A 19,213-nucleotide genomic window follows, 5' to 3' on the forward strand; every position below is an offset into this window, starting at 1 on the left:
TTAAAATACAATACAAAAATAAAACAACAGCGTCCCACGTAATATAACCAAAATCAGATGGAATTCTCACCTTAACAACCGTTACAATACTACACCACACCAATAATTAATAAAGGTCACTCCCTAAATAAGAAATTACGTACTATACCATCCATAAATCTCCACTATGAGACCAATTGAACCCATGAAGCATTCCATTCAAAAGTGCATCATCAAGCTACGTTCCAAACAATCTGCCGAACCAGAATTTATATCGCACAACCCTTACCCCTCTCAAACAGGATAACCAACAAAATTGAAATATGTATTTACTACATATAATAATAGTACAAGCAACTACACGGTATAAAACGAATTATTGCATATAAACGCATATCAAATCGCACATAGTCATACAACCTCGAACGATAATAATTATATTAGGATCGGTAGAATCGTGTTACCTTAAATAGACGGAATAGCTCAACAAGTAATATAAGGGATGCGAATAGATAAAAATCATATGGAATAACTTGCTCGACAAGGATCGTCGAACGTGACAAGGATAGCAATGAAGATGAACAAAATCCCCACTCTCTTTCTTTACAAATAACCATACTGATGAATTGTTTTAAGGGAATAAGAAAATAAGACCTTGGATTAGGAGTATATTGACGGTGTAGCTGATGAGGTATGAGATTTACATGAGGTAGCTTATAAAAGTACGTAACTTAGGGTTTTAATAAAAGTAGTATATATATAGATAAAAAGAAAGAGTATTGAATGGGTGAGTATAGTCGGACATAATCAAGGAGTAGGAATATGTAAGTTGGGCTTTCAAAGATGAACAGCGGGTTTGGTCCAATATTTCTACGACTCCAATCTCTTTTCCAATAAAATAGTAAAATAATATAAATAAATTGTTTTAAAAACAGTAAAACAAACTTAAAGAAAATATATTTAAAATATATTAAGAGTATTACACCTTGCATTGTTTAGCCTGCTCCTGAGACTTGCCTTGCTCATCAGCTTGTGGAGTAGCTGGAGGAGTATGCAAATCAGGTACAGGGTCCTCAGGCGCCTTAGCAGGATCAGGGCCCTCAGAAACAAGTGCAGCATCAGGACCAGGTAAAGGAGCAGCCCCAGCAGCCACTACAGGTTGGCCAACCTGTGAAACCACCTTCTCAGGCCCAGCCTTAGGCCTATAAGTCTGCCTAGCCTTCCCCTTTTGACCAACCCTGCACTTATCTACGGTGTGGCCAATCTTCCTGCATTTGGTACAAAAGTATGGAATCCATTCATATGTGACCTTCTGCAAAATGCGCCCTCTGAAAGGAGTATTCAACCAAACAGCCCCTGGTAACTCTTTGGATATATCCACTTCAATGAGAATCCTAGCAAAGGCAAGCTTAGTCTTCTCAGTGGTAACCTCATCCGCACAGACAAGCTTCTCCACAGAGCTAGCAACCTTACTCAAACCAGCAACAAACCAGAAACATGGGTCCAAATTAGGAAAGAGCACCCAAATTGGAACAGTCGTAACCTCAGTTAACTCCTCCACAATAGTAGGACTCCAATCTTTAAACACAGGAGGAAACCCATTCAAATTCCATGAATCATTTTTGATAGCATTCAAATCCTCCTCACAAAAGAAACGAAAATAGAACCAGCCTTTCGCAAAATAGAGAACCTGAGGAGTGGTAATATGATTCCAGGATTTACTCACTAAGGAATCAATTTCCACCACAGAGGTACTCTTCCCCAACACAGTACCAACTAAAGTGTATTTCCAGTACTCAAGTTCCTCAGAAATATCAGTTTCCTCAATATTAACACCATTTTCACTTGGCTTGATATACGAAAGTGCCATACCTTTACTTATAGAGGATGTCAGCGTCTGAGAATAGGTCTTCTTAGGCTGCGGAGCATCCGTAGTAGGTTTTTGTACCGATTTTTGAGTGCTAGACGAAGCCGCATGCTCAATAACCGCAGAGAGCGTAACCCTAGGAGGAACGGGACGATCAACTTCCTCGTCCTCCGTATCCGTAGTCACCACCGGTGGAGCCACCGGTTTTTTGGCCGGCCGGCCCCGAGGCATGGTAACAACTCAGTGAGCCAACGTGAACCACCCCGAGTTACCAGAATTAGAGAGGATTTGGAAGTAGAGAGATGCAGAGAGAGAAGGGACCGGAATTATTATTATTATTATTATTATTATTATTATTATTATTATTACTATTATTATTATTATTATTATTATACCTGTACCCCTACCCCGTCACTCTCCTTTTTCCCCTTTTCCTTTCAATTTTTCGCAGCAACCACCAGTGAACAATAACATCAATAAACCACCATTAATCCTTCAAGCTCAGATTACTCCCTCACCCTCTATCACTCGATCACTCACTACCGTCTGCATTTCCCTACTTCCCTCCTTCTCTTTCCTTTTTTCGATCAAACACAGTAACACCATCGACATTTTAAACCCATTAAACTTCCGTCTTAAACCTTAGATTTCTCATTCGTTTCTTGACGGTTTTAGCTAATTCTTGCGCCGTTATCTTCCCCTTTCCGTTCTCCATCTTTCTAGGTAAGAAAGATCCCAGCTTTCCTCCAATTTCGTGACTGTCGTCCCTCCTTAGGGTTTGGGTTTCACTAAGTTTCCTCGTTTTGCGTGTGTAGATGCAAGATTGGACAACCCAAAACAGTTTGCGACGGAATCGTGTTCTTTGAAGGGCTAAAAGGTAATGGTGATGGGTTACTCGATAAAACTGAGTCTTGGGAGTACCATTGTCGTCCTACCAGGGGAATTATATATTGATATATGAGTAGTAAAGGTCTTGCTTGGTTATAGATATTGGTATTTGTCTTTCAAGGCAAGAGTTATGCCTTGTGTTGTTTCTCTTGGTCCTATCGGATACTAGGGCTGAGTTATAAGCCCTCTAGTTGCGATATGATCGTCGGGATTGATGTTCCCATCCGTTCTTATGGTGAGATGCAAGCCATAAGTATGAATGTGACATTAGTAGCCACGTCCCGTGCAATGTTTGCTAAGTGGTTTTCCAAACAATGGCTACGGTTTCTAATCTCATATCTATGTTGTAATTCCTTGAATTGCGTACTTCTGCACAAATGACCGTCTTCTTGTCTTTCATATTATTTAATGGTCTCATGTGAACAGTTGAATCTTTGTTATGCTAATGTTGGCCTATCTTGTTCCATCTCAATTATTTGCCATGTTTACATATAAACTTGATATTCTTATCTTTTGTATGTATTTTAGATGACTTACCTATTTTAGTTCCTTGTTATTTTCGTTTTGACATTTTGTGGCTGGGAGAACCTTGAGTTACTCCCCACTGACTGTGGCGTTCATGTTTACATGAATGACAGGTACTAGTTGGTGCATTTATGGGGTGAAGACATGTGTGAGCTAGCGAGCACTTTGGCCTAAAAGTTTGTTTATTATGATTGTTTAGACTCACCTTTTATATCCCTCGACTTGACTAACACGTTTGTATAATTTAAATCTTTATTCCCGCACTCTTTATTTGTGTTTTAGATTTTGGTGAACCCGCGCTTTAAATTTTTAAAAGTTTTAAAAATTCCCTAAAATTCCGCATTTTATTAGTTATATTTTCCGCGTTATCCCGGGGTGTCACAGGTTTGGCACGCAATAAAATCGTTGTTAAATTTTGACATTTAATTAAATAAGATAACGAAATGACCGTTATCATATGTAATATTTAACAACAGTTTTGGAATCACTAAACCGTTGTCAATTGTATACTATGACAACGGGTTTAAAACCGTTATTAATATTTAATAACGGTTTCTTAAAAGTATATCTGTTGCCATAAACATATTTAACAACACTTTTATAACGGTTCTTGAGTTGTGATAACAGTGTTATAGATCCGTTATTAATGTTATATAATGGTCGTGTGTTTGTATACAACCGTGGTATATATTTAACAACGGTCGTTGCAATAATGGTTCCGTGTTTATATTTAGTAACGGTAATTGCATTATTTGACCGTTATTGAAGGTCTTATTTGGCGTAGTGCATGATATTAGAGCCTCGTTCTTGAGGTCTCTAAATACGCTTCCGCTCTCTTGCCGGTGAGTAAGTATCTACCTTGCCCACCGGTGGGAGGTAATCAAAGAAAAAAATACCCTAAGAAATCACCGTCTATCCAAAAAAAAAAAAGAGGTGTATATTTTAATATGCTTATCTCGTTACATCTAAGAGATTCAACCGTTGAAATGATATGTTTCCATGTTTTGTCCATGAATGATTTGTGATCATAATATCATTCTAAGGTAGTAATGATTTGGCAGTTTTCGGATTCTTTTTTTTTTCTTTTTGTTTATTTTCCCAATTTTTTAGCACAAATAAAATGTCCTTAAACCCAAAAAGAAAGATTAGTCCGTACTTCCAAACTTGAAGACGAAGACTTCTTCATTTAATCAAGGTGGTATCCAAAATTGACTGGCGAGTTACGCACTGAAAAAAAATTGGTGAGTTACGCACTAAAAAAAACTGGCGAGTTACGCACTGAAAAAAACTGGCGAGTTACGCAACCAAAAATTACTGGCGAGTTACACAAAAGAATTTGTCTGGCGAGTCTTATACGCATCAAAAAAAAAAAAGTTGTCTAGCGAGTCCTATACGCACCCCTTACCACCTTATTGTGAAGATGTGAAGTTTTAAGAAAGATCGAGATGAGGACGTGATTTTTTATTGATTATGATTTTCCTGTATTTCTCCAATCGTAAAGTTCGTATTACGTACTGCCTTTACGATTGGAGAATTACAATAAAATCATAATCAGTAAAAAAACGTCTTCATCTCGATCTTTTTTCATAAAGCTTCTCATCTTCACAAGGTGGTAAGGGGTGCGTATAGGACTCGACAGACAACTTTCATTGCGTATAGAACTCGCCAGACAATTTTCATTGCGTATAGGACTCACCAGACAACTTTTATTGCGTAACTCGCCAGTTTGTTTTCAGTTGCGTAAGTCGCCAGTTTTTCTCAATGCATAACTCGCCAGTTTTTTTTGTACCACGATCAAAATTGAAGAATTTGAATTAAATTTCAAAGGAGAAGAGTCGTTATTTGGTAGATTATTTTGATTTGCTTGGGTACGGTTTCGTTATTTTGCCATATGATTATGTGATGGATGATTGGATGTTGCTCCTAGAAACCAGTCAAGTGGATGGTACTCTAGCCTTACGCCAATGACTTCTGGAAACAATTGAAGTGGATCATGCTAAAACTATCATCGAATTGAATTTGTGAGTGAGGATAAAAAAAAATTGATTGACAAAATCATTCTACGGTTTTTATTGAAAATCCCCTACCGGTGGGTGTAAAGTTTCGGCCACCCACCGATAGAATACGAAAGCGGTTTTTAGAATGCTTAAGAAAGAGGTCCTGATACCATGTTAAGATTATAGAGGGTAGATAATTGCATAAGAGAAGTGTATTATTGAATAGATAACTTACATGATTATGATGAGGGTATTTATAATACCTCTTATTTTAATAAACCTTAACCCTAATTTGGCTAACCTTAATGGTAGCCGGCCCTAATGAGTCTAATATCCTAATACCCTCTATCTTAAGTTGGGATCCTTTCCCTTTCTCTTTCTCATTACTATATTGCCTTTCTTATTATTTCATTTTCTTTTTCCATTGTTTATTTTCATGCTAAAATCTAAACTGCTAGATGTTGCAAAATAAAATCTAGACCGTTAAAAGAAAACAAACTCTCTTTTTTTTTCTTAGAAAATAGAGAGAAACCTAATTAATCTATCTTACTTGCGTCATTCATACAAGTATTGTTGATGTCATCGTAATGTTGTAAGCATCTAAATCATCTCTACTATATTATACTTCACTTAGACTGAACGTGCTGAAATGCTAACCCTAACATAATTATTCAACCAAAACAAAAATATATAATAATTCAACTTGCATCCCTCCTCTATTACGCAAATTCTCATTAAAGATGAAGACTATCCATCTAAAATTAAAGACGGATAGTGTCCATCTACAATGAGAATTCGTCTACAATGAGACAGACTGCCTCTATTAACATTATTATCTGAATTTGTGTTATTTTATATTGGAAAGACTTGTCTTCAGATGGGAAGCCGAAGAATTCAACTCTTGTCACTCGTTTGCTGACATGCTTTTTGTCCTCTTATAATTACAAACTATAGGTTGTTCAATATTATTTTCAACTTATCTTTATGATTTCAATTCACAAGTTATCTTCTTATTGACGATATTATTTCGGAATTATGTTATGTGCGAAAATTGAAATCTTTGGCTTATTTTCTGCACAACTTTAAAAATTATTTTACGTATAATGTGTTATACATGTGTCAAGAAACAGTTACATCCCTTGCCAATTAATTCAGTACGGAACCTCGTTTTTTACGGAACCTCGTTTTTTTATTGGACGACTCAATCTCACTAACGAAATTTAACATGGTATCGTGTGATTCGTGTCCATGGTAAAAAAGACTTGGGCATGGAAAACTCGGCCAGAAAGCCATTGCCAATTCATTGAAATAAAATGAGCTTCCCTTCCCCCCTAGATGGACACGGCAATAAGTTTTTAGTTATAATATTAAAACGGGTTAAATAATATCTCAAATAATGAAATATATGAATGAAACAAATCTTTTACTTTTTCCTATAAATACTATTTTTGTCTTCTTGCGGCAACGGTTGGCCACCCTCAGCAGCCGTGATTAATTAACCATATAGGGATTATAGGGTCAATAACTTAAAACGAGTATTATTTTTGTCTTGCGTCCTCATGAATTGCGTAGGACTTCATAAATACCCCCACCAAAAAAGTAGTCGTTGTCGATACTTAATTTTTGTATTGCAAGTAGTAGTCCTATAGTGGTTGTCTTATTACTAAATAAGTGACTCATCGTGTGAAACCTTTGAATATTAGGAAGTACCCTATTTTAGGTTAGTAGCCATAATAAGTTACTTTTTTGAGTCTTTATGATTTTGTCATTCATTAATAATGTGAAGTAACTTCGTTCTAAAGTCCAATTCAAGATTCATGGTCCAAGTAAAAATGTAAATTTTTTGTATTCGCGTATTAGTATATTACCGGAGTATAAAGCGGTTTTTCTAAAATCGTACATTAATTAAGTCGTTTATGTATAATCGATTATTAGTGTTGTGTCATACTACTTTATAATCTATATATGGTAGATACGAGGGAACGCCTAGGCTGGAATAACAAAAAGTTTGTCTTGTATATGCAAGTAAAGCAAACATACTTAATTTGACGATGAATAATGTCGTTTTAAGAGAAACTTACTATACTAAGAAAAGATTAACATTGGCCTCGTTTTGTAGAAAGCAGGTATCAAAGCAATCACAATGATTATTCATAATTTTAGGTTTCTTCCTTCCACTTCTTAGTTTAACAACTCAAAGCTCCAAATAATAAAAAGGAAAAAAAACTTGTGTTTTTTAATTGAATTGGCAAATATAAATATGTATTATTAAGACATTGTTATGCCAAGGATATAGCAATTTATTTGAATATATAGTGACTTGTTCATGAAAATTATTAAAACTGTTAAAATATTAAGCTATTAATTGAGCTTATTTAGGAATTTAAGCCACTAATTAGACTCAGTTAAGAGTTTATGCTAATGATTAAATTCTAATTGGTTTAACATTTTTATACAATAGGCACCATTTTTTTTTAAGCTAAGAGTGATAATAATATATGTAGTGGGAGACAAATGTGTGTGCCGATTAACTGTTAATTTTAGGAATGATTTAGTTTGAACTCTGAATAATCTTTTTTTTTTTTTTGAGGAAATGGATTGTTCCTTTCTATACTTTTACCTAGGTTTTACGTATGTTTCTTTGATGCGTTAATCCCGCGCGCTTCTTGTCAAAAAAAAATATCCGATTTTAATTTACAAAGGACAAAACAAATGCCGAAAATTAATTTAGGAAAGTATCATAAATAATATTTTTTGATGTAAAAAATAAAGTGGAGAATCTTTTAATTATTATAATATTTATTTCCTATATTATTTTCAAGTGATGTTTCTAATTTTTATATAAAAACATTTACATTTCATTAGGCAAAAAAATATCGTTAAGAAAATTATGAAAATAACATAATTTGATTCGTGGTAAAAATGATATCATTAGAGTATAGATTTCATATAATTTGTACATATATAAAATTGTGTACTTCTTAGTATGTTATATGTCCCACATTGAAAAATTATGTAGGATTATATAAGAATAATAGAATTGTCCCACATCGAAAGATTAACATAAGATGAGATTGTCTTATGATTATAAATATGAGGCATCCTTGGAACTTAGATATCAACCTAACATCTTTTCTGTCTCTTAAATAAGATGTTTTGACTTTTGATCATATCTAAGTAAATGATTAGGCATAAGATGTAAATATTAAGACCTTATAACCATTTTTTTGTTACTAAGTTAATTACCCCGTTGCAACGCACGGGCATCCAAACTAGTAAAGAGTATAGGAATTTCATTGTTGACTTTCAACCCATAATTTAGAAAAGCAGATTTAATAAATTAAAAGTAACAATAAATTAATTTAGGTTTTATTTGGATAGGTAAAGTGAGGTTCTTCTAACATTCCTCCATTCTTTCCTAGAATTTGCTTGTTGAAAATTTAGCCTTTTGTCTCTATATTGTTACCCACCTTATATAAAAGACCATTGGTCCCAAACTCTAAACCACTACTTCATTAATCATTACTTCACTTAATTAACTATCAACACCTAATTAGGACAAAACATACACAATTACACAAACCAACATAAACAACAACTACCCACTTCACAAAAACTTCAAATAGATATGGATATCATGAAAGAACTCATTAAAGAGTTAGAAAAAGGTAAAAATTCAGTTCATATTGTAAGAAGTCTCATTCTTCAACACAACCCTAGAATCAAAGTAGAGGATTCTTATGAAATTAAGAATGATGACAATCAAGATTATTACAAAGATTTCCATCATCATTCTATGGTGGCATTGGACTCATATCTTAATACCATTTCTATGCTCAAAAGCTGTGATTATGGTGGTGTTTCCGTCGAAAAGCGAAAATTTGATCATTTAGGTCGTCACTGTGATGTTTCTCCTAATAATTCTTGTATCTCTGGAGTTTCTGCTAATCAAGAGGCTTATAACATGTCCAATGTTGATTTTGATGACAGAAGAGGATGTTACAAAAAGAGGTAAACTTGATTAATGCACTAATTTGATGTGTTGTTTAGTTAAGTAGTTTTTCATCAGATATTCAAGCATATAGTCATTTTTTATCATAATTAGTGAGAATATCTTGTCCATCTTACCACACTTATGATATTAATATGTGTACTTAGGGCACACATTAGAAAACTTATTAATCAATTACTGTTTCTTTAATCAAAACATTCATGATGATTAATTAAAAACTTTTTGATTTTTGAAATAATAGGAAGATTAGTCGTGAACCAAGAGAAGAGGAGGTCACACATTTGATCTACGATGGTTTTGGCTGGAGGAAATATGGCCAAAAAAAGATTCTAAGTTACCAACACCCAAGGTAATTTTTCTTTCATGGTACCTTCAAAAAATGAGAAATGATACTATACTCTTTTTGTCCGGTTCATTTATCTCTAGCAGATCTATGTACAACATTACGGATCTGGAGATATCGTATAACAATATTTTTGCATATTTTGTCTAATTGTCACGCTAAAAAGAATTTATATATTTTATGTATAAATAGTTTTTAGATATTAATCAGGAACCTGGGAAGAACTGTTTATGTATCCGCCAGTTTTATGTATTTACCTTTTTTTATTGAATATTTTTTGAAGAATGATTTTAATTAAAGATAAATAAATAATTGAAATAATGGAGTAAGATTGTAGAGTATATGTGAAGTGATGCGTGTTGCTGATATCAGAAGCAAGTAACCATCTGACCTGAAGGAAGAAGTTGATCATCGTTCATCATGCAACATGCTCACCTGGATGCATCTGACAGCTTCCAGATGGTTCTAGAATGTTCTATAGTTTGTTACAATCTGTAACAAACTTATAACAAACTTTGACTAGCATTGTACAGTTGACTGAGATTAGATATTTTGTCAATAATTCTGTATATAAGCAAGACTGTGTAACAACATTAATAATTCTAATATACAATCACTTTTATTTACATCTTTTCTTCAAATTACATCATCATTTTCTTACAAAAGCTTCATCCTTGTGCATCAATGGCGTCTCACACCTCCATTGTTGTGAGCTTCAGCTATGCTTCTGCACCATTTCACATGGTATCAGAGCAGGTTTAGCCTGTCTCTGCATATCGTTCTTCCGCATTTACTCTGATTTACTTGTTTTTCCTCGTTTTTCTTCTTTTTCATTCAAAAATCACAAAATCACAAATTTTACTACAATCAAATCATCTTCATTGTTCTTCTGATTGTTTGTTAATTCCTCTTGATCATAATGTCGACTACTGTTGATTCTCCTCCTGCTGCTAACAATAATCAGTATGATGATCCTACCTTCGTCTCTAATTCTGATTATGCTGGAATGCAGCTTGTTAATCCTCTTTTCAATGGCAAGAACTTCTTATCTTGGAGTCGTAGCATTCTTATGGCGTTAAGCACAAAGAATAAGCAAGGTTTTCTCACTGGCACGGTTTCACAACCTGCAATTACTTCATCTCAGTTTCCGCGATGGCTGCGTGCAGACTCCATGGTTCGTTGCTGGTTGTTGAATTCTATGATTCCTACTATTAAGGAAGGTTACTTATCCTGCAAGTCTGCAAAGCTTCTTTGGACAGATGTGTGTGAGCGATATGGACAGTCTAATGCACCAAGGCTGTATCAGCTCAAGAAAGATCTGAAAAATATCACTCAAGATGATGTTCCTGTTGTTGAGTATTTCAACAAACTCAAACGACATTGGGACGATATTGATGAGCTTGAAGAGATTCCTGAATGTGTATGTGGCGCTATGGTTGACTGCTCTTGTAATTTGCGAAAAGAATTCTAGATGCATCAATCGAGAGAAAGGTTCTTACCTTTCTCATGGGCTTGAATGATGTCTATGATTCATTAAGGACTAACATTCTTGCTATGGATCCAATTCCTCCAATCAATAAGACTTATTCTATTGTTCAACAGATAGAAAGTCAGAAAATCATTTCTAATGTGATTGTCTCTTCTCAAGATGCAAGTGCTTTGAATGCTTCTAAGCATGCTGGTAAGCAGCCTTGGAATGTCTGGAAAAGAGGTGAACCTAAGGGTGATCCTAACAAGAAACCTAAAGTTGATGATAGGTGGTGTCCTCATTGCAATAAGAAAGGTCATGTCATTGATAGTTGCTTCATCAAACATCCTGAGTTGAAGGAAAAATTCTTAGCAAGATTTGCAGGGAAGTTTTCTGGTAATGTCACATCTGGACAGCCAGAGGGTCAATATTCGTTATCATAATCAACCGCAGATGATCGGGGCAAGGACAGTGGTGGTCAATTTCCGCAAGTCACTTTCCAGCAAGTGGTTATCCCAGTGGTTATTTTTCTGATCAGGGAAAGGCGTCTACATCTGCTCAGCATCAAGCTTTTTCTACTTCTCAGATGCCTCCTGGTCCCTCGTCTGCTATGCAATTTGATCCTGCAATGCTCACTGCACTTTATCATCATATGATGCAGTTGCAGCAGGCTAAGCAAGACAATCCTTTGGATAATTCGATGCCTCGAATTTTGCGGTATAACTCGGCCTCTAATGTTCGAGTCATGATTCTTGCAATGATTGGATTATAGATTCTGGCGCATCAGATCACATGTCTGCAAATAAATCTTTTTTTACTGATCTTAGAGTACTTCCTAATCCTATATTAATAGGCTTACCTGATGGATCTACTCAATTAGTCACTCATGGGGGTGATATTTGCTTAAAATCTGGTTTAACTTTGCACAATGCATTGTTTGTTCCTGTGTTCAAACACAACCTATTATCTGTTGGTAAACTGTTGTGCACCACAAATTTGCTAATCCATTTTTTTGTGGACAAATGCATAATTCAGGACCCTGCTTCTGAATGTCCTGTTGCAATTGGCTTTCAAGATAAGGGATTGTACAAGTTACATTGCCCTCCTGATCAGAGATCTCACACTAGTTGTTATAATACTCATGTGAATAAGTTGTCTCATAGTGAGACAGTTGATTGTTGTAATTGCTCTTCTTCTGCTAGGTGTAAGGCTCATGCCAATCTTGATAATCTACATGCTAGGCTAGGCCATGCTTCTTTGTCAAAAATGCAGCATGTTGATGTAATAAATTGTAAAGGCTTGAAAACTTTTGATTGTGAGGCATGTTTTCAAGCCAAGATTCATAGGTTTCCTTTTCCCAGAAGTGTAAGCAGAGCTACAAAGATTTTTGAATTGATTCATGTGGATCTTTGGGGTCCTTATAAGTCTCCTACATTGACTGGTGCATATTATTTTTTAACTATTGTTGATGATCACTCTAGAGTAACTTGGACTTTCTTACTTAAAACTAAAACCCAAGTTTGTTCTACTCTAGAAAATTTCTTTGCTCAGATAGAGAATATTTACCACACTTCTGTTAAGACCTTGAGAAGTGATAATGGCACAAGAAGTGATACAAGATACCTGTCTGAGTTTGTTGAATAGAAAAGGAATTATACATCAGAAAAGTGTCCCTGGGGTCCCTCAGCAAAATGGCCGAGTGGAAAGGAAGCACAGGCATTTAGTTGAAACTGCAAGAGCCATGCTTTTGCATGCTAAATTGCCTAAGAAATTTTGGGGAGAAAGTATCTTGACTGCCACATACCTGATTAACAAACTCCCTACACCTATATTGGATTGGAAAAGTCCAAGTGAGGTTTTGATGGGCAAATTACCTACTTTTGATGAACTTAGAATTTTTGGGTGTCAATGTTTTGCACCCATTCACACTCAACCTAGAGACAAGTTTGGTCCAAAAGGGAGAAAGTGTATCTTCATAGGTTACCCTTTTGGACAGAAAGCTTACAAGTTGTATGATTTGGAAACACATAAAATCTTTGTTAGCAGAGATGTGATATTTCAAGAAGATGTTTTTCCCTTTGCCAAAGCCTTATCTAAAGATACTTCATCATCTCAGTCTTCTTTATCTTTCCCACCTCCTTCTGTTCCCATTTTTGAGCAAGATGACATTGAGCAGCGTAGTAAAGATCAGCATGCCACTGGTTCACAGTCTGAGGGTCAGCACAGTCCCACTGATCCTTCTAGTCCCATGATTCAAGATTCTGTAAGCCTTCCAAATATCTCTAATAATAATTCAAGACCAACTCAACCTACTCATGCTGTCAGACATTCTACTAGACAAAGACATTTGTCTAGTGCCTTACAAGATTATCAAATTCCTTCATCTATTCAGTCCATTCTCCCTCAATCCCATACTTTTTCTGTCTTTAATACAAAAACTCATCCACCCCACTTGACTGCCTCTCTTAATGCTGTTCTGCACACTTTTGAACCTTCCACTTATTCACAAGCCAAATCTGATCCTCATTGGGTAGCAGCCATGGATAAGGAATTGCAGGCTCTTGAGGTTAATGGCACTTGGGATTTGGTCACACTTCCTCCAGGAAGTAAAGCCATTGGGTCCAAATGGGTCTACAAGGTCAAGTTCAAGCCTGATGGATCCATTGAGAGACATAAAGCAAGGCTAGTGGCCAAGGGCTATAGTCAAGTTGAAGGGAAGGATTATAAATACACTTTTTCTCCTGTTGCAAAGTTTGTAACAGTCAGATTGTTGTTAGCAGTATCTGCTGCCAAGAAGTGGTCCATTCATCAACTGGACATCAATAATGCTTTCTTACATGGATTTTTGGACGAAGATGTTTATATGCATCCTCCAGAAGGGTACACTAAGGCTATTCCAGGGCAAGTGTGCAAGTTAAAGAGATCTTTATATGGCCTTAAACAGGCTTCAAGACAATGGAACTTGGAACTTACCAAGTTGCTTCTTTCTCATGGTTTTGTTCAATCCAAAAGTGACTATTCCTTGTTTGTCAGATTGACTGCTGGTCTGTATACCATTATATTGGTGTATGTAGATGATTTGTTAATCACTGGTGATGATATTTCTTTTATTCCTGTTATCAAACGGGCTTTAGACGCTGCATTTACCATCAAAGATCTGGGACTCATCAGATATTTTCTGGGTTTAGAAGTATTACAGTCTGATGAAGGCATTTTAATAAATCAAAGAAAATATGTTTTGGATATTTTGAAAGATACAGGCCTGGACAAGGCTACTCCAGCTATTTTTCCTTTACCACGAGGGTTGCATCTCTCTACTGATACTGGGATTCCATTGTCTGATCCAGAAATTTACAGACGGTTGGTGGGGAGATTGTTATATCTGAACCTTACCAGGCCTGACTTGTCATATGCTGTACAGCATCTCAGTCAGTTTTTGAGTGTGCCAAGAGACACACACTTACAAGCAGCTCTTCATGTCGTCAGATATCTCAAAGGCACATTAGAAGCTGCATTATTCTACCCTGCAGATACCAGTCTGCATTTGACTGCATACTGTGATGCAGACTGGGGTTCCTGCACTTTTAGTTGCAGGTCCTTGACAGGGCATTGTGTATTTTTGGGCAGCTCCTTGATTTCTTGGAAAACCAAGAAACAGAAAACTGTCTCTAAAAGTTCCGCTGAGTCAGAGTACAGGGCTATGTCCTACACTGCTTCAGAAATTGTTTGGATTCATACATTACTGCAAGACTTTGGCATTTTAGTTCCCTTGCCCATTCAGCTTAATTGTGATAACAAAGCAGCACAGCATATAGCTGCCAATCCCGTTTTTCATGAAAGAACAAAACACATCAATATTGATTGTCATTACATTCGAGAAAAATTACAAGAAGGTCTGATATATACATCTCATGTAAAGTCTAGTTTACAACTCGCTGATTTAATGACCAAGCCCCTTGGGCAACAGCAACATAATTTTCTATGCTCCAAGTTGGGATTACATTTAAATCCATTCCATGAAGATCCAACTTGAGGGGGGGCTGTGAAGTGATGCGTGTTGCTGATATCAGAAGCAAGTAACCATCTGACCTGAAGGAAGAAGTTGATCATCGTTCATCATGCAACATGCTCACCTGGATGCATCTGACAGCTTCCAGATGGTTCTAGAATGTTCTATAGTTTGTTACAATCTGTAACAAACTTATAACAAACTTTGACTAGCATTGTACAGTTGACTGAGATTAGATATTTTGTCAATAATTCTGTATATAAGCAAGACTGTGTAACAACATTAATAATTCTAATATACAATCACTTTTATTTACATCTTTTCTTCAAATTACATCATCATTTTCTTACAAAAGCTTCATCCTTGTGCATCAATGGCGTCTCACACCTCCATTGTTGTGAGCTTCAGCTATGCTTCTGCACCATTTCACAGTATAGTAAAATACATGCATGATTAACTTGCATATGATTACTAATTTGGAAATTATTTTGGTGGTGGATTCAGGCATTACTATAGGTGTACACACAAGTATGACCAAAATTGTCAAGCAATCAAACAAGTTCAACAAGTTTCAGATAATCCCACCAAATACAAACTCATCTACCATGGCAATCACACATGTAACGACAACGACAACAACAACAACGTCTTCAAGACCTCTCCATACACGATCGATTCTCCAGAAGAACACTCATCCACGATGGTTTTGAACTTCGACGGATCCAGCGAAGTTAATACTTCGTTATTCCCAACGTCATCTTATTCTGATAATCTTTCTACTATCGAAAACACGATGATACCAAGGACGAATAATGCTAGTGTACCGGTACCATTAAACCATGTTTATGATGAGAGTTGGTCTACTACTGCAAGTCCGATTAGCTTGGAAGAAGAATACTTTACCAATATCATCGCTGATTTTTCTCATTTACCAGATTTGTGGACTGTTTGACACTCTTTTTTACATGTCTTAGCGTCTCGATCATGCGACATTATGGTTAAGTAGGAACGTGGATGTTAAAATGTTAGATACTTCCTTCTTTTTAATCATTTATTTATCTTTATTGTAATAAAATTAAAAAAAAAGGTAAATAAATAAATATAACCGAGAGAGTAATTTTTAGTCTTAATTTAGGAATTTATTTGAAATTATTACGTGTTTAGCTAAATTGTAGCGATGTCTTGTCGAAATTTTTATACCATGTATTTGTTTGTATTGGCCACAACGTATGTAGGTAGTAGGGATGGCAACAGAATCCAGATCCTGCCCAGATCCTGAGATCCAGAACCTACGGAGCGGATATGGATCGCGATATTTAAGATCCAGTGGATAAAGATATGAATATGGATCGTACTGTCTAGATCCAGATCCTACCCTTAGATCCATTTTTATTTCATTTTCTTAAAAAATAAGTTCAGCTAAACAATAGTAAAATTATATGCTTTGTTCTTTTAATTTTTTTCATAAATCAAACCATGATTTTTTCTGATTAACATTTTTTGGTTAAAAAAAGATACTTTTTTAGTGTTATTGTAATTTCATAAGACTTTATTTTTATGCTTTTAGAACTTTAGCTTTATTATTAGTATCTAATAAAGGAAAATAGTATGTTACGTCGTAGTAAAATACAAAACATAATATTTTTATATTTTAAGAGGGACTTTTCTTTTATTATCAAAAGGATATGGATATATCCTGATCCAATTCAAATCCTGCGGATCCGGATATGAATATGGGAATTTCAGTTCTTGTAAATATGAATCGGATCTGGATCTTATAGGATTCTATCCAGATCCTACCCATTGCCATCCCTAGTAGGTAGTGATGCTGAGAATTTGTACTCTTCAAAATATGTTGGCTACCGGTTGAAAATTTTACGATGATATGACTTTACAATACCTCCCTCTTGGCCCTATATAACCTCATCATAATCAGCAATTCTCCCTTGTAACGGTCACAATTTGCGACGGGCAAATGTGACCACTTTTTGATAAAATATAATCACTTAAGTACTGTTTATAAAATGTTACTTTTAAAAATATGGTCACATTTTCTCATAAACTGGTCACATTTGGCCCGTCGCAAATGTGAATAGTGTTTGTGACGAAATAGTACCCATCACAAATGATAATTGGTGCATCATAATACCCCTCTCATAACTTATTAACTAAGTTATTTAACATCTGCATAACCGTTTCGAGAATTTTGGAAAGATAAATACTATGACTTTTGTGGTATAAACGATCTTAGTGGTTAATCATAGAGTCCAACGAAGGGTTTGTCTATAATTTGATTGATCGTGATAATGTAAATTAGTTTAGATAGCTGGATTAAGACATAGATTAAGAGGAATCCCTCAGGGGTAGGGTGGGACCCTTGATACTAATTTAATCGTAGTTGACATTAATCTAATTTAAATTAGCAATGTAGTAGAAGTATTAGGTGGACATAATAAATCTAATTTAGATTGCATAATGGCATGTATTTAGCCATTTAGGTGACGTAGGCGTTGTAACGTCATATCACCTCTTATATTATCAGCTGCCTCGTTTTACATCTCTCTGCTAATCCGCGTTTGCCATGTATTTTTTTCACAAATTCTCGGATCCGTCTTAACTTTAAAACAAGTCACGTATTATCATATTATAGATAAGACAAAAATAGAATATATTGATATCTATGAAATGATAAAGGATCTTCGTTGTTGATGCTGGATTGATGAAGATATTATTATTTTTTTGAGAAAAGATCATTATCATTAATAAAAAGTCATACGACATTTACAACATATGTCAAGCTCAATCGGATACAAATCGATTACAACCATAGGAAATAAATTCTTGTTCAAAGAATGAAACACTGCAACAGAGTCTCTATCATCGATTCGCCGCAAAAGGCTTTCATTCATAAGAGGGTCTCCGAATCTTCCTTGACGAGTATCCATTTCTTCTGATGTGATTGATTGTAGCCATGAATCGGACAAAATATGTAAACCCATATAACGATCTATAACAACACTGATCTTTTGCTGACTTATTAGAAAACTGCAAACGAACCAGAAAACGAAAGCTCTCAAACTGAGAGAAGGACACCACCGATAGACGGGGACAGAGCCCTCAGAAAGAGAGACGAAACAAAAACGAAAGCGGAAATTAAACAAAAACATAAAGGAAACAAAGCGGGACACAAGAAAAAAACGGAAGCCACCGCCTCCCTACTAACCCACAACACCGCCAGATCCAAGCACCACCCTGCCACACCACCTCAACAAACTCGTCCGATAAGACCCAAACAGTCCACGTACACCTCGCAGACCGAGAGGAACGGACAGACCCGTACGATCCAGAACCGGGTGTGTGTAAGAAAGGGGAGGAGGGTTAATCGGAAGAGAGGAGACGGGTCGCCGGAGAAAGGTCTTGAGATACCCCATCCCCGGCGACATGGTAGGGGGTTGATGGGTGGCGGTGGGAGGAAGGAGGAGAACGGCGGCAACAAAGGGGGAGGATTTAGGGTTTTGTTTTTTAGAGAGAAGGGGGGGGGGGGGACTAGAGAGACACGATGAAGATATTGAATAAACAGGGCAAAGTATTGTATGAGATAAAACACAATCTAAATAAAATTTTTGTATTATTGATAATGGGTTTTTCTAACGTGTGCCCTTAGGTAGTGATGATCCTCTGTCCCATTTGGTGTCCCACTGTGTGTGCCACATCACTTAGCTTCTAACATTTCAACAAATTAATATATATATATATATATTGTACTATTTTATTTTGTCACAAGTGATGTGTCGAAATATAAATGGTGTGACACACACAATGGGACACAAAAGTGGGACAGAGGATCCTCACTGGCCCTTAGGGCACATATTAAAGTCTAAATAAAGAAAAAATCAAAGAAATATTTCATGAGAAATGTAAGAATCAATTCATTTATTCCATATTTCATAAAATATTCCTTTGATTCTTTCTTTATTTAGATGCCCTAAAGACACACGTTAGAAAACCCTTAATAATTAAAAAAATGAAAGAAACACAGAGTATTTATATATAGGTGTAACTATTTCTAACAACCTATGGACAACACAGCAATCCGAGTAGACTACTACTCCCTCCTATTCACTA

General features: G+C 35.8%; 1 protein-coding gene across 1 annotated transcript; it reads left to right on the forward strand.

The window, feature by feature from the left end:
* Positions 1 to 8,755: 8,755 nt before the first annotated feature.
* On the forward strand, positions 8,756 to 16,288 carry LOC141654908 (uncharacterized). The gene is made up of 3 exons (XM_074462034.1): positions 8,756 to 9,267; positions 9,510 to 9,617; positions 15,593 to 16,288. Exons 1-3 carry the CDS (start codon positions 8,885 to 8,887, stop codon positions 16,038 to 16,040), a joined length of 939 nt encoding a protein of 312 aa, XP_074318135.1. The 5' UTR covers positions 8,756 to 8,884; the 3' UTR covers positions 16,041 to 16,288.
* Positions 16,289 to 19,213: the final 2,925 nt, after the last annotated feature.

Source organism: Silene latifolia, chromosome 1 (genome assembly GCF_048544455.1).
Source record: "Silene latifolia isolate original U9 population chromosome 1, ASM4854445v1, whole genome shotgun sequence".
Classification (NCBI taxonomy): Eukaryota; Viridiplantae; Streptophyta; class Magnoliopsida; order Caryophyllales; family Caryophyllaceae; genus Silene; species Silene latifolia.